The sequence below is a fragment of the Protopterus annectens genome, chromosome 10.part0, assembly GCF_019279795.1.
Source record: "Protopterus annectens isolate FY-2018-M chromosome 10.part0, PAN1.0, whole genome shotgun sequence".
In the NCBI taxonomy this organism is placed as follows: Eukaryota; Metazoa; Chordata; order Ceratodontiformes; family Protopteridae; genus Protopterus; species Protopterus annectens.
This window is the reverse complement of record NC_056744.1, coordinates 1,759,955,261-1,759,970,557: the sequence shown is the minus strand read 5'-3', so window position 1 is coordinate 1,759,970,557 and position 15,297 is coordinate 1,759,955,261. Positions and strand designations below refer to the sequence as shown.

At 38.2% G+C, this 15,297-nt stretch overlaps 1 protein-coding gene across 1 annotated transcript in view; it reads right to left on the bottom strand.

The window, feature by feature from the left end:
• Nucleotides 1–15,036, bottom strand: part of LOC122813990 — a 116,261-nt gene extending 101,225 nt beyond the window's left edge. The window contains exon 1 of the mRNA XM_044086564.1: nt 14,836–15,036. Coding sequence (XP_043942499.1) covers nt 14,836–14,853 — 18 coding nt within the window. The 5' untranslated portion in view covers nt 14,854–15,036. The remainder of the gene's footprint in view (nt 1–14,835) is intronic.
• Between the last annotated feature and the right edge of the window lie 261 nt (nt 15,037–15,297).

Genomic DNA, 15,297 nt, shown 5'->3' with positions numbered 1-15,297 from the left:
TTACTATCAAGACTATTAAAGGTATTGTTAATACACACTCAAAAGCATGGATAGGCTGCATTGCTGTTACACCGGAGGGACCTGCAGAAGTGAGGAAATTAATGTCAGTGGGCACAACTGTGCCATTGTTACTGAGTATGATACAGGTCAGTAGTACAGCAGTTGCCTTTCACAGGTCAGCTGCTGATATTGAGAATATCACACTTGCACATTAAATACTATGATGACAACTACAAACCAAGGACACACCTCACACATGCATTTACTACCAGTGTACACAACAGTCAACTATACATATGGCATATTACCTGCACGCTCGTAGTCTTGGTGCTGTGTGGCTCCAGCCTCCATCATAATGCAGGTCTGCTGCTGTTGTTGTTGTTGGTGGGCTGTAGCCACAACAGTTATGAGTAGTCCCTCCAGTCTGGTGAGTGGGGGATGTGTAGCCACCCCACCACCTGTGGCAATCTGTGGCCTGTGGATATCATGACGCACGCTGACAGACATTTCTGATTAAATCACTGCAGTGATGTCGTACCTGCTCATATGTCCTATTATGCGTGCCTATGTTATTTACCGACGGACCAGGTCTTGCCACAGTGCAGCCCTCTCCTGCTGATTCTGGCTGGTGCGGGAAAAGAGTATTGCATAATCCCGCACCAGGCTCTGGTGTATTTCCTCATCCTCAGCTGCAGAGTACGCTGGATTGCGCTGGTGAGCCATGGTCCTGAAAAAGGAAATAACATGATATCAGCAAAATATGTCAGCAGAATTTGGCACACATACTACATATGCTACTCGACTGTTGTGATACCACATATCTCACATATATAGCATCTGTCTGTCTATTGGTGGATACACATGTAAATGGCCAGGTATCAGTGCTCAGCCAACAACTGTGCAACAGTACCTGGCACACTCCATATGACATACTACCAAACCCCAGCAGTCAGAACACTAATTCAGGTCCAAAGCACCTCCTCACTCTGGGGGTTTATATCGAGGTACTGTATGGGGTACATCATCAACTACTGTGAGCTGACCACAAACTAATTGCCCTGGATATACATATCCCACCTCCACCACCAGCACAAACGACTACAGTGAATAACATTTCAAATGCAAACTTTACACTTCGTAACACTGACATGGTATCCTTTAAGCCCACTGGGCCAGTGGAAGACACAACCCACAATGCTGACTCCTTCACAAATGATTTCTACGGACATCTCCAAGAATGCATGGATCATGCAATCCCATATAAGACCAAGACACTCTCCACAAAGGGTAAGCATCCTGTCTGGTGGACCCCAGCCATAGACAGATTGTATAACAAATGATGGAAGCTACTGCAAGACAGAGCATAATTCCATAAAGGGAAGGCATGTCTGATCAGCACTAGTAAAGAGCTATTTTCTCTCATACAAACATCCATGGGCAACTTTGAGAGGGAAATCAATGGGGACACTACAGATAACCACAAGGCCTTCTTCAGTTATGTTAGAAACCTGGTCAGAAACCCTCCAATATGCTCATAGTTAGTACACAACAACAAATAATTCACTGAACCCACAGATATTGGCAACATTGTGGCAGACAGGTTCAGTGCAAGTTTCCCCCCTCCCTCTCCCCAAACTAAGACATACTTATCCCAGCTGACTGTAACCTCCCTGTCATCACAGATGTCCAGGTGAGAGCCGCCCTCAGAAAAGCAGAAAACACAGCATCAATGGGACCTGATGGTATCCCCAGTTGCATGCTACATGAATTCCAAGAGGAGCTAAACACACATATAGAAGTGCTATGTAACACTAGCCTGACTACAGGATATGTACCTGTACACTGGCATACAGCAGCAGTGGTTCCACTCCACGAAGGAGGCACCTCTACATACCAATACAATACAACACAATACAATACATTACAATACAATACAATACAATACAATATGCTATTGCCCCTGGGACTACAGCAGCATACTGTTCTGCTACCCTGACCATTGTGACACATGTGATGTGATGGTACCTGCGCCTGTCAAACAGTTACACAGGGTGACTCATATGGCATATTACCTATCTGACTAACATTCAGCAGGGGTATGTGTGACATGTACTCACTGGGAGTCTTGTTTCTGAATGCTGTGTGGTTTATTGCAGGGTATGTCTTATCTGTGGGTAGGAACCTGTACCTCTGCCATGTGCTCTCTACTGCGGTGTCACGGACGACACACAGCAGTCATTTAGGTTGTGGATGGTGTGAGGTGTTACTATGGTTGTTGGACATCTGTCATGGGTGTGACTTAAGTATGTAAATCCAGGAGTGGTAACCTCTATGTGGGTAGTATGTGTGTACTCTGTGGTGTTGTCAGTCACTGTGCATTGGTAATGTGTTTGAGTGCATTGTCACAGTGTTGTACATGTCACTGTGACCATCTCCATATCTGTAGCTGTCATGTGAGGTACATACCGTGGCAGCCATTGTGTGGTGTGGAGGGGTACACTGACCTACATGTCCATAGCTGACACACCATGTCTGCTGACACATACCATATGCAGGTATTCCAGGAATAGTGTGCCACTGTGACTTTCATTGGGGGGGCTATTGTACACATTTATGACCCTGTTCACCCCTGACACATGCAGTGGTGGGCAGCCAATCACATATATGGTGGTTACTGGTGTAGGTGATTTGAAATGGGGTATGGTACTCCAGTTTCGACACTGGTGTTCACTCCATGCCTTTGTCACCAGGCACCTGTTGCAATACATCTGTACACATGTGCCTCACTCAGAATATATATACATCTCTCTCTCTCTCTCTCTCTATATATATATATATATATATATATGTGTGTATATATATATATATATATATATATATATATATATATGTATATATATATATATATATATATATATATATATATATATGTATATATATATATATATATATATATATATATATACATGTACACATATATATATATATATATATATATATATCGATGTACATATATTGCTATAGATATGGAGAGAGGGGGTGTGACAGAGGGGTGAGAGTGACAGAGGGGTGGACAGGGAGTGTGAGATCGTCATATACAGTCATATCTGTAGATAGTCAGATCTGTCTGTCTATGTATATGTATCTACATATATCTATATCTGTATGTGTGTATTACATATATATATATATATATATATATATATATATATATATATATATATATACATCTGTCTATGTATTCCTACATCCCTCTCTATGTATGTATACATATATGCATATATATATATATATATATATATATATATATATATATATATATATACATACATACATATATTGACATACATACGTATCCATATGATAGATAGGTATATCAGCATGTTTGTTTACAAAACTGTATACACACACTAACATACTGCTAAACATACATAACTGTGAAACCTACTTTGTACATTGCACTACAACCTACATTCAACCTACATTGATATGTGCACATAGATGCCCTCACATACAGATGTATGTACAGCCTTCACTGATAGTTGCTGTATGTCCCCTGCCCTATGCACATCTTCATATACATATGGATACAGACCAATGGCACATATGGAGGGTTCACAGTATGTAGACTTTTAAAGTATTACTTTACATTACCTGTGTTTGTCACAGCTGCTTGCTTTGCCGTTTGGTTTGGTGTCCTGCTGCTCCAGTTGGCAGTTGTCAGCTTTCGAGTGGGTTTTGATGACTGTTTTTGTTTGTGTATGTTTTTTTTTTCTCTCTCGCTCTCTCTCTGTCTCTCCCTACCTCCACAGGGTGCAATGAAATTATTGCATGTGTGGACTGGGAGTACAGCATGCTTTTGTAGGTATCTGCATATGTCCATGTGATGGCCTCTGCACCAATTGTTAGCCAGCATTTGCTAATTGCATGCAGCCAGTTGTGTACTGATTGCAGTTCTCACTGTGATTCCAGGACAGTGCTATAAAAAGGTATGTGAGATAGGTGTAGCCCTTTCAGAGTTTAAGGGCAGGGACCATGCTGGTATGCTGTGGAGACTGTTCTGTGAGTGTAAAGGTTGGTATCTCTCTCATATTTCTGGCTGTGTTGTAGATTAACATTTCTCCATTCATTTATCCAGTTTCCTGTATTAAGTGTGTATGTACACTGACACCTAAGACTACTACTACTGTTAATGTGGGTGTGTGTGCTTTCCTGTGGGACATGTGGTGTAACTGGTATATAGCAGTGGCTCTTGCACTTTGTTGCTATGGCTTCAATATTTGCCCTTTACATTCACTACTTGTATGCCTGCTAGGTGTCTTTACTGTAGTGTGTTGCTGTGGCTTTCCTATTTTCCACGTACATTCACACCTTGGAATGCTTGCTATATCTGCTAGGGTGTTACTGCATGCAGTGTGGTCTGGCCATGGTGTGGGCCTTGACATCTATTAGGGTATTTGAGTATGCTGCTAAGCAGGCCCCAGAGACTCTCACGTGCATCATTTATCTGCCTCATGGAATGGTACATATCAGTGGGGTACACCAATTAAATTGCCTGGTATTCTGCAGTTGTGACTGTGGGTTAGCATGAGTTTATGTATTACTACACTATTTCCGACATGCAAGTGGTGCATACTTTTAGTACTCATAGTTACCATTGCATGTGTTGTAACACCTTTATGCCTACTGTTTGTACATTTCACAGGGAGTCTGTGGGCCATCCCTGTAACTCAGTCACTGTTGCTATGTCTAGGCTCTTAACTATTCAAATATGGCAGTGTCAGACCTCTCAAGTGTACAGATATTTGCAGGTTGTCCACATTTTTGCCTCATATTTTGGTCCATATCTCATAAACAGCTTTTTCTGGAAAATCACTCTGGGCTCAAGTCAGACTATAGTGACAAACATTTCAGTTTCAGACTTCATACCCTTCCAAACATCCAACAAAATGCAAAACCTGTTACTTTCTCAACTGTCTAAGTTTGTTGGAGCATTATTTAGAATGTGTCCCTGTTTTTGGGCCTTTGCTCCACATTTTTTATTACTTAGTCCGGATGTGTTCCTGTAAGAGGTTGTGGGGTATGGGCAGTGATTATCCTGCTGTGAGTATGTGTGTGGCTTGCAAGGTGCTACAGTGACATTATTACCTACTAGCTACCAACTAGCATGGCTGTTTCTGTTCACACACTACTTTTATAAAAATCCACTACATTTGACAGTAAATATACATGACATGCTTTGTGTACTACACATCCTATATTCCCTTTACATTCATTCCTACTATTACATGATATATTTATTGTAGCACAATGTTATTATATAACAGTCATGGCTTAGTGGTAAGTCATGCAGACTACTGTTTCCAAGGTCCTGGGTTCGGGACTGACAGTGGGATTTTATTTTGCTTTTGAGCAGGCTACAGGCCTTGTCATTCAGAGTGACTAAGGCACTTTTAAGCAGTTATAACCGGGTTAGCGCTGGTTTGCGCGGAGCTCACGCATGCGCACTGGTGTTCAGCTCCGCGCACACCCGCTTACAACTGCTTAAAAGTGCTTACTCTTGCACACACCCATGCTATTTTCTTTGAAAGAAATGAAAATGGGGAGACAGGAAAGTGGTGAAAAAGGGGTCACAAAGAGGGTAAGACAGTAGGGAAACAAGCTTGGGTTTTGCAGGAGGGATGTAGGTAAGGCCCATAGCTGCCCATTTCTTCATCAGCAACAGCTGTGCATATGTTTGTAATTTGGTGTGACATTTGAAACCTTCCACCCCTGAGAGAGGTGTAAGGACAACAATAATACTTGTTGTACAGCCAATTGTAATTGACAGTTTCCATGTCCAGCAGACATGTGTGCGAAATGGGCAGCTATGTATGGGATGTAATTTTTTTGTGGGTACAGAGTGCCCTTTTTTTTTTTTTTTTTTTTCAGGTGAGAGTGGTATGTCGGGTACGGGAAGTCGGTATAGCTGGGGAGGTAGGTTGGGTAGGTTAACACAAGACAAACAAGACGCATACAGGGGCGGTGTATGACACATGTGGGGGGGTTACACAATTGACGGGGACGGATGTTTGGATATCTAGAGCCCATGAGCCCACAGATGGCAACAGTGGAACTGATATCCCCACCCATGGGCAGTTGCCACTGTGCCTTCACTGCCCAGGACGGGGATGTGCTGGGGGCTGTGTAGGCCGGGCAGCAGGCATGCCTGTTAGTTGTGCCACCTGTGCCTCAAGCTGGCGTAGGAGCCCAAGAACAGCTTCCCGGATCTCCCTACTCACCACAGTCTGGACATTACGGAGGGTGAGTGGATGTTCTCCTCCGGCCACACTTGCAGAGGGGAGGGATGAGCCCCATCCCCTGCAGCACTTCCACCCACAGGTGGCACAGGGCCACCGGAGGAGGGTCCGGCCTGGGCACTACTACCGGGTGCACTCGCCAGCTGAGGAGGGAGAGGTGGGTCCGCTGGAACCCGCCTTCCCTGTCGTCCCATGTTTTGCATTATGTCATGACAGTTTGGGTTAGTAACATATAATACCATTCACAATTAGTTGTAACAGCATGCATTAGTATTCCCATTAACCAAACACCCAGATATTCAAACCATTGAACAGCAAGCATAACACATGCATATTTTGAACAGCAATACACAGTCCAACAACATGCAGGGTTGATTGATGGCAACAGGCCATCAGGTTTGGATGTATGAACAGGGCAGATGCATCAACGTACATGCAAATATGTATGAACCAACAGGACAAATGTCCAGGGGTGTTAATTGTGATTGCACATACCAATTTCACGGGGAATGGATTATATGTGGTTATAGGGTAGGGTGAAGAAAATTTAATTAACAACTTCAAATACCAATACATATGCTGTACATTTCTAATAGCTGCAGATATATACACACTACAGTTCTGCCTACAGTTTCCTATGTGATAACTACTTCAAGTTGGTGATAGGAATGTTATGCTACATCAATATACATTTTCATTTTTATTCATACACATTCATATCTGGCTCTGTTCAGCTACATCATCCTGCTACATTTGCTTTATATAGCTATAGACAACTGTGGATGTTTGGTATTTCAGACAACCATACTATCTGCATATTGCAGACTGAGAGCAACATATCCAGATTTTGGGATACACATTCCAGCTGCGGTAACATTTTCAACACATGTTACTGTTTGGTTCTGCCTGTCACATTCATTTCATTCTGTACTGACTGCAGTATACTTTATTCAGGAGTTATTACTACTTTATTGGTGGATTCATAACTCTTTCTCACACTCTCTCACTTGTTTTACTTTTACAATTCAGGATGGTACTTAATTCTAGGCTTTATTGACATGTTTTACCTGTAGTTATAACAATCCTTTCCAACAGTCTCACTTCTGTCATGTTTCTGTATTTCAACAGGGATATATTTCACACATGTGTTTTACTCAGCTTCTGCAGCTGTACTTTTCAGCCTGCTGCAGGTTATGTACTATTATATTACAGGTGGGACATCTTTATTTCAGACTTGTTTCATTTTTATGTTTGGATTACAGACTGCATCACATTTTTGTAATCAAGCAATACTTGCAAACCCTCTTCCACTGTTACTTGCACATTTTATTAATTAGTGACTACACTGCACTCTTTTGCTAACTGTCATACTTATATATTTATTTACAGTTACAGGGAGAGGATTACTGACCTGCCTGGTGGCGCAACTGTGACAGCCTATCACCATAGGCTCTACGGTCCGCAGAACGGACACCTGCAGCTGTAATATAAATAAAGTAATATTGGAATACACATCTCCATAATATCAGCTAGGTTAATTTCTTACATAAATAATTACATGTAACTTACTCAGTAGTGGGGCGTTGGGCATTTGCCGGGCCTCCTGGATCCAATGGTTCAGTTGGTCCTGCTTCCATCTCTTCAGGTCCACATGGTGGTGACGGATCTGCTCACCAGTCCTTGGTATCCCTGTGGCACTGGTGAGATCATGAGCCAACTGGTCCCATGCCTCAGCCCTATATGCTCCCCACAGGACCTGGTCCTGCATGAGTTGGGCCTCATGATTGTGGACAAGGAGCCAAACCATATATTTGGACTCCTCAATGCCCCACCTCTGTGCTCGAAAGCAACTACCCTCACCTACACCTGACATTCTGGCTGCAAGTCGGTTCTACAATTGGTTATGCTGTGTATTCCCACCTATGGGGCTTATATATGCTGTTTTTCCTGCACTTATCTGTGATTGGCCATTTTGGAATTGTATCAGCTTCACAAAACCTGCTTTGTCATGCTCCTCTTTCTATTCATTCCTATATATATGCTATTACTGCATTTCTAAGTGCAACTGTCATGGCTTAGTGGTTCAGTACCTTGACTATGGTGCATGGTATCCTGGGTTCGAACCTGACCACTGCTTATTTTATGACTGTCTAGACAGGCTAGGAGGCATGTCTGTGTAAAGGCAGTTTTGTTACAGCTTGCTCAACGTTGCCCATCGGTTAGCTTGTTGGCGCGGCGCGCAGCTCTGCGCAAATGGGTTACGCTTGTTTACGCTTCATTTGGCTGTCAGCATGCATATTGCGCTCAGCTTAGCTATGGGCACACAGTTTCAGTGTGTTAAACCATTACTCACCTATGGGCACTCATTTTATACCTGTTAAACCACTGCTCACCTACGGGCAGATGCACTCAACTTGTTAGACTGTAGCTCAGCTATAGGCACATCTGACATTTTTTTTTATTTTATTATCTCACATTTCTTCAAAATATATGGCCCATTTCATTACATTTTACATAAAATATAATTGTATATGTGTACAGATAAGTCAGAGACTTGTTTCGTGCTTATTTCACTGAAAATAAAAATTGATGTTGTGGGGGCTCGAACCATGACTGCCTGCTCTTCAGCCGACGTCTCTACTGCTACACTATTGCTTCTTGGCTTGCTTTGCATATTTAGTTCTTATATGCTTTTCCACTGACTGCTAACTGTGGCTAAGCTACAGGCACGCCCGCGCAAACGAGCGCACTCACGGGCAAACATCTTTACAATTTAAAAAAAAATTATAAGATGTTCATTTGTACATTTAATGTTCGTAGTCTGTGGGGGCATGTGCTGTGTTGTGTTTATTCACATTTACACGAGCTCTGTCATGAGGGTTTACTTTCGGGACTTTTACTCTTCTGGGGGTGTGTCCGTTTGCAGGGATCGGCCTACGGACACGCCCCCTACTGTCTTCCACGGACTGTGTTAGCCTTAGGTGTGATTCAGCATGCCCTCATGCATATGCATGACATGCTGATGTCACACCGTTTAACTGCAGCCTCCGTGTAAGCCTTGTATCTCTTACACAGAGGCTTCGTGAATCCTGCCCTATATCATTTGTAATGGTGCATATAATTTATAATTTGTAATGGTGCATATAATATATCATTTGTAACGGTGCATATAATATATAATTTGTAATGGTGCATATAATATATCATTTGTAATGGTGCATATAATTTATAATTTGTAATGGTGTATATAATTTATAATTTGTAATGGTGCATATAATATATCATTTGTAACGGTGCATATAATATATAATTTGTAATGGTGTATATAATATATAATTTGTAATGGTGCATATAATATATCATTTGTAATGGTGCATACAATATATAATTTGTAACGGTGCATATAATTTATAATTTGTAATGGTGCATATAATATATCATTTGTAATGGTACATATAATATATCATTTATATCGGTGCATATAATATATCATTTGTAATGGTACATATAGTTTATAATTTGTAATGGTGCATAAAATATATAATTTGTAATGGTGCATATAATATATCATTTGTAACGGTGCATATAATATATCATTTGTATCGGTGCATATAATATATCATTTGTAATGGTGCATATAATATATCATTTGTAACGGTGCATATAATTTATAATTTGTAATGGTACATATAATATATCATTTGTAACGGTGCATATAATATATCATTTGTAACGGTGCATATAATATATCATTTGTAATGGTGTATATAATATATAATTTGTAATGGTGCATATAATATATCATTTGTAACGGTACATATAGTTTATAATTTGTAATGGTGCATAAAATATATAATTTGTAATGGTGCATATAATATATCATTTGTAACGGTGCATATAATATATCATTTGTATCGGTGCATATAATATATCATTTGTAATGGTGCATATAATATATCATTTGTAATGGTGCATATAATTTATAATTTGTAATGGTGCATCTAATATATCATTTGTAATGGTGCATATAATATATCATTTGTAACGGTGCATATAATATATCATTTGTAATGGTGTATATAATATATAATTTGTAATGGTGCATATAATATATCATTTGTAATGGTGCATATAATATATAATTTGTAATGGTGCATATAATTTATAATTTGTAATGGTGCATATAATATATCATTTGTAATGGTACATATAATATATCATTTGTAATGGTGCATATAATACATCATTTGTAACGGTGCATATAATATATCATTTGTAACGGTGCATATAATTTATAATTTGTAATGGTGCATATAATATATCATTTGTATCGGTGCATATAATGTATCATTTGTAATGGTGCATATAATATATCATTTGTAATGGTGCATATAATATATCATTTGTAACGGTGCATATAATTTATCATTTGTAATGGTGCATATAATATATCATTTGTAACAGTGCATATAATATATCATTTGTAATGGTGCATATAATATATCATTTGTAACAGTGCATATAATTTATAATTTGTAATGGTGTATATAATTTATAATTTGTAATGGTACATATAATATATCATTTGTAACGGTGCATGTAATATATAATTTGTAATGGTGCATATAATATATCATTTGTAACAGTGCATATAATATATCATTTGTAGCGGTGCATATAATATATAATTTGTAATGGTGTATATAATATATAATTTGTAATGGTGCATATAATATATCATTTGTAATGGTGCATATAAGATATAATTTGTGACAGTACATATAATATATAATTTGTAATCGTGAATATAATATATAATTTGTAATGGTACATATAATATGTAATTTGTAACAGTGCATATAATATATAATTTGTAACGGTGCATATAAGATATTTGTAACTGTGTATATAAGATATTTGCAATGGTGCATATAAGATATAATTTGTAACAATGCATATAATAAATAATTTGTAGCGGTGCATATAAAATATCATTTGCAACAGTGCATATAAGATATAATTTGTAACGTTGCATATAATATATCATTTGTAACAGTGCTACTTACCGCCTGCCATTTAACATCTTTATATTTATTTCCTAGGATGACGTCTTTCACCGTGTATCAACTCTAATGCTCCAGCATGGTCCTTATCTGACATCATCACAACTTCATGACACAACACGGAAAAAAAAGCTCACCAAGGAAGTGTCGGGCTAAGTCACCAGGCAATTTAACATGTCTTGTCAAGTTTCCTAATTACATTTTCCTACCGTGCACTTTTTATGAACTAACCTTTGAGATTTGGCATTTGCATAAGAGTTTAATGAAAGCTATTGCTAAACTGCACGCCATTATTTTTGAATTTGCCCACACTTTGAGACTTTATCAATATCAGAATATGGTGTCAAAATTCTAGGTGAGACAAGGGAATCTTAACTATGGCAGTCAGTGCTTTATGTGAGGTGCAGGTTTGCTCTGTATGTCTATCCATTCATGTTTTTCTATATGTGTAATACACCATAATATGAATATCCATTAACAGCAACAAAGTCTCAGTTTAGGGATGAAGACATTACAATAATTGTATATCAGTATTGATTAGACAAGACTTTTAATATCAGATGTATCTCACAGGGACTATTTTTAATGTGGTATATTCTAACACCCTGTAAAGACTTACCTTGGAAAATGATGGGAAATGTTTATATTTGCATGCATTTTTTTTCTTGTTGTCTATGAAGATACATGTGATATTTCTTTTCAGTCATGACTAAGTATAATGTGAAGCAAAAATATTTAGGAAAGATCATTGAAGGTACAACATTACAACAAAATTAGAATAAAAAGGACATGATATGTATACCATTATTAGAAAGAACAAATGAACATTCAAGTTAAGGAATGCTAAGAAATGAAACACAGTCTTACTGCTAGATGGCAATGACATGATCGGGGGAATGATTTGATATAGGTAAAAATAATGCAATAAGGTAAAAGGGGCATATTGTCATTAAGTCATATTATACAATTATAGGGAGCTCAAAGGATCTCCCTCTAACTGTTATATAGTTACCATAAAATTACTGAAAGTCTGCAGGACAGCTCATTGGACTTATAGAAAAACAGAAAGGCCAAATACATTTCAGTCTGAGGCCAGAACAAATTATGGAACCCTCTCTGCACAAATATAGGCTATTGTATACACTCAATAGAAGACTGAAGGAGTAGATGTGAAATGGGGGTATTTTTTGTGATTTGTTAAGATCTTTTGAGAAGCTACCAAGAAAATATAAAATTAGTTGAAAACCATTTGAACAGAGCTGTAATAGGATGGCTTATAGGTTATCTGAGAAAAGCTTATGAGTCTGAGAATGTTTTAGATGATACAAAATGTCTTGCTGGAGTTTTCAAGGAGCTTATTTGGACTCCATGTAATTCTGTCTGAATATAAATAACATGGCTGACATGCTGAAAGAAGTAAACTGTCATCTTTATGCAAATGGTATTATATTGTACAGCCAGAACACAGAGTGAGGTATTGTTTCCAGAGTGCTGCAAGGACCATTTATACAGTGATATATTATTGATCCAGCTGTCATTTACTGATAAAAAAGGAATACGTATTAAATGGCTCTTTTTAAGAACTCAGGCAATGCTATGTGTGTTAAATTACATTTCTCCAGCAACAGATCTGTGATGATGGTCCATGTTTATATAAGCACCCAGAGGTTTTTAACCTTAATGAGGAAAATCATATAAAATAGTAAAATCTACAGGGTTTATTGTACAGACATATTAACTGAGCACATAACAACAGAAATAAGGATGAAACTTCTTTCTGCCTAGTGTTGCATACTCCTAATAAAGCTGCTTTCAAATGATGGAATATACAATAAAATGTATTTTTAATAGGATTGCTGGATCACTTTCCTAAAGATGTCAAAGCATACAGATGTTAGAATGATACACCATGCTTGAAGGTCTGGGTGGGCTGCTAAAAATTAAGCTTTGCAAATGGCTTTTTAAAGGGAGACTTTTAAAGGAAGTACACAATTGTAAAATTGTTTTAGTATGCAATAAGGGATTTTGTGATATTATTTTGCCCTTAAACCAAATATAAATAAGTTTTGTACCCGTCTCCTACATTATAATGTTTATCACTTATTTAACATCAAAAAATGAAAAAAAGATCTTAAAACATGTTAAAATAATATCAGGTACCATGACTAATAATTTACAATTACCATTTTTACCAAACACAGCAGTCCCATAAAAGTAAACGTGTTTGTGTCTTTCGGCTTTTCCCGGTTAGGGGACGCCACAGCGGAACTCTGGTCCGCTAATGATTGGCAGTAGAGTTTTACGTGCTGGCTTGCCGGGCCTAACGCACAACTTTCAACGAAGGAACGCCCATTCACGAATGTCGCCACACAGAAGACGCTCTAACTGAGGCTCGAAGGGGTTAATCTACCTGTGAGGCGACAACGCTACTGCAGCACCACCACTGCAGTTATAAAAGTAAACGAGTTACTAATAAAATATTGTTTTGCTGTATTAATGAAAACTATAAAAACATGCAATGTGTTGCAAAACATTTTCACACTGAGCAAACTAAATTTCAGGTTGAATATATTGGGAACCAAATTTATGAGCCAAGAGTAATAAATATCAGTGTGTATTTATCAATTTGTGATATGAGTAGGAAATGTAACTTAATAGTGTTATAGTCTGTCTGCACGAAAAATGATTATATACGCATATATGGCCCTACCTATGAATGAGCTTTGCTGAGGGAAAATAATTCAGTTATCGTTATACAATCGTGGTCTTATTAATCATAACGATATTGCAGCAAAGTTGGATGAGGTATAACTAAAAATAATAGCAAAGGAATATTTTCTTTAACAAATGTGTCCAAAGACATACTTTTGTGCCTTGCTTCCAAGCATACCTCTGAATTGGCCAGATTTTTACAGAATGTCCATATTTTTGCCCGACATTTTTGGTGTATTCCTCATAAAATTTGTTGTTTTCTGGCAAATCATTGAGAATTTAATTCACTAAAAATGACAGGCATTTAAGTTTCAGACGTCATGACTTTTGGAAAATGTATACCAATACAAAACCTATTATCTTAGCAACTTTGTAAGTATATAAGAGTTATATTTAATAATTGTCCCTATTTTAGGACGTTTGTCCACCCATTATTTTTGGCTTTGTCCAGAATTCTTGTGGTAAGAAGTTGAGATGTATGCTACCTAGTATGTAATAAATATGCATAAATATAGAAAAAAATAAATAAAAAAATGAACCCCATTCCTTAACATGTATACACATGTATCTGAATATACGTGCAAAAAGTTGCTTTCCCAAATTATATTAGGGGTCTTCATGAATTTAATTCCATTTCTTTCCCAGCCAAACAAGTCATTTCATCAGGCACAAAATATGTATTGCATACTTCAGATTCTATAAGATCCCTGCTACATTATTTTCTTCCTGGCAGTCATCCAAGAGTTGGGATAGAGACTTACCCAGGCTGGAGCACTCATGTCAGGAAGGTAGCTCCTGGGCTCTGTATGTGTCTTTGCAGATCCACACCATGCACATTTACTGCCAAGGCTTGCCGGAGTCCATTACAGAGTTACTGCAATAAGCACAGAGCAGCAGATTAGATTAATGCTGCTAGAAACCACACGACATGAAACTAAACTTATTAGGAAGAGTGGTATCAGGCTAGCTAGATTAACTTCCTGACAGCTGCACAGAATGCTGATGTGTGGTCTGAGAGCTGCCCAAAGCATATCAGATGAGCTCAGAGGGGAATTCAAAAGCAAATGGACACACCATAAACTCAGAGTGAAAGCAGGCAACTTCTCTGTTGTATGTCCACATGAGACTTCTGTATACTCTCTCAGGCTATGTACTGCTGTTAAAATTTCAAGTCTGGGAAAGGCATTTTGCATGCCAAACGCTTTAACTCACAACTACATAGC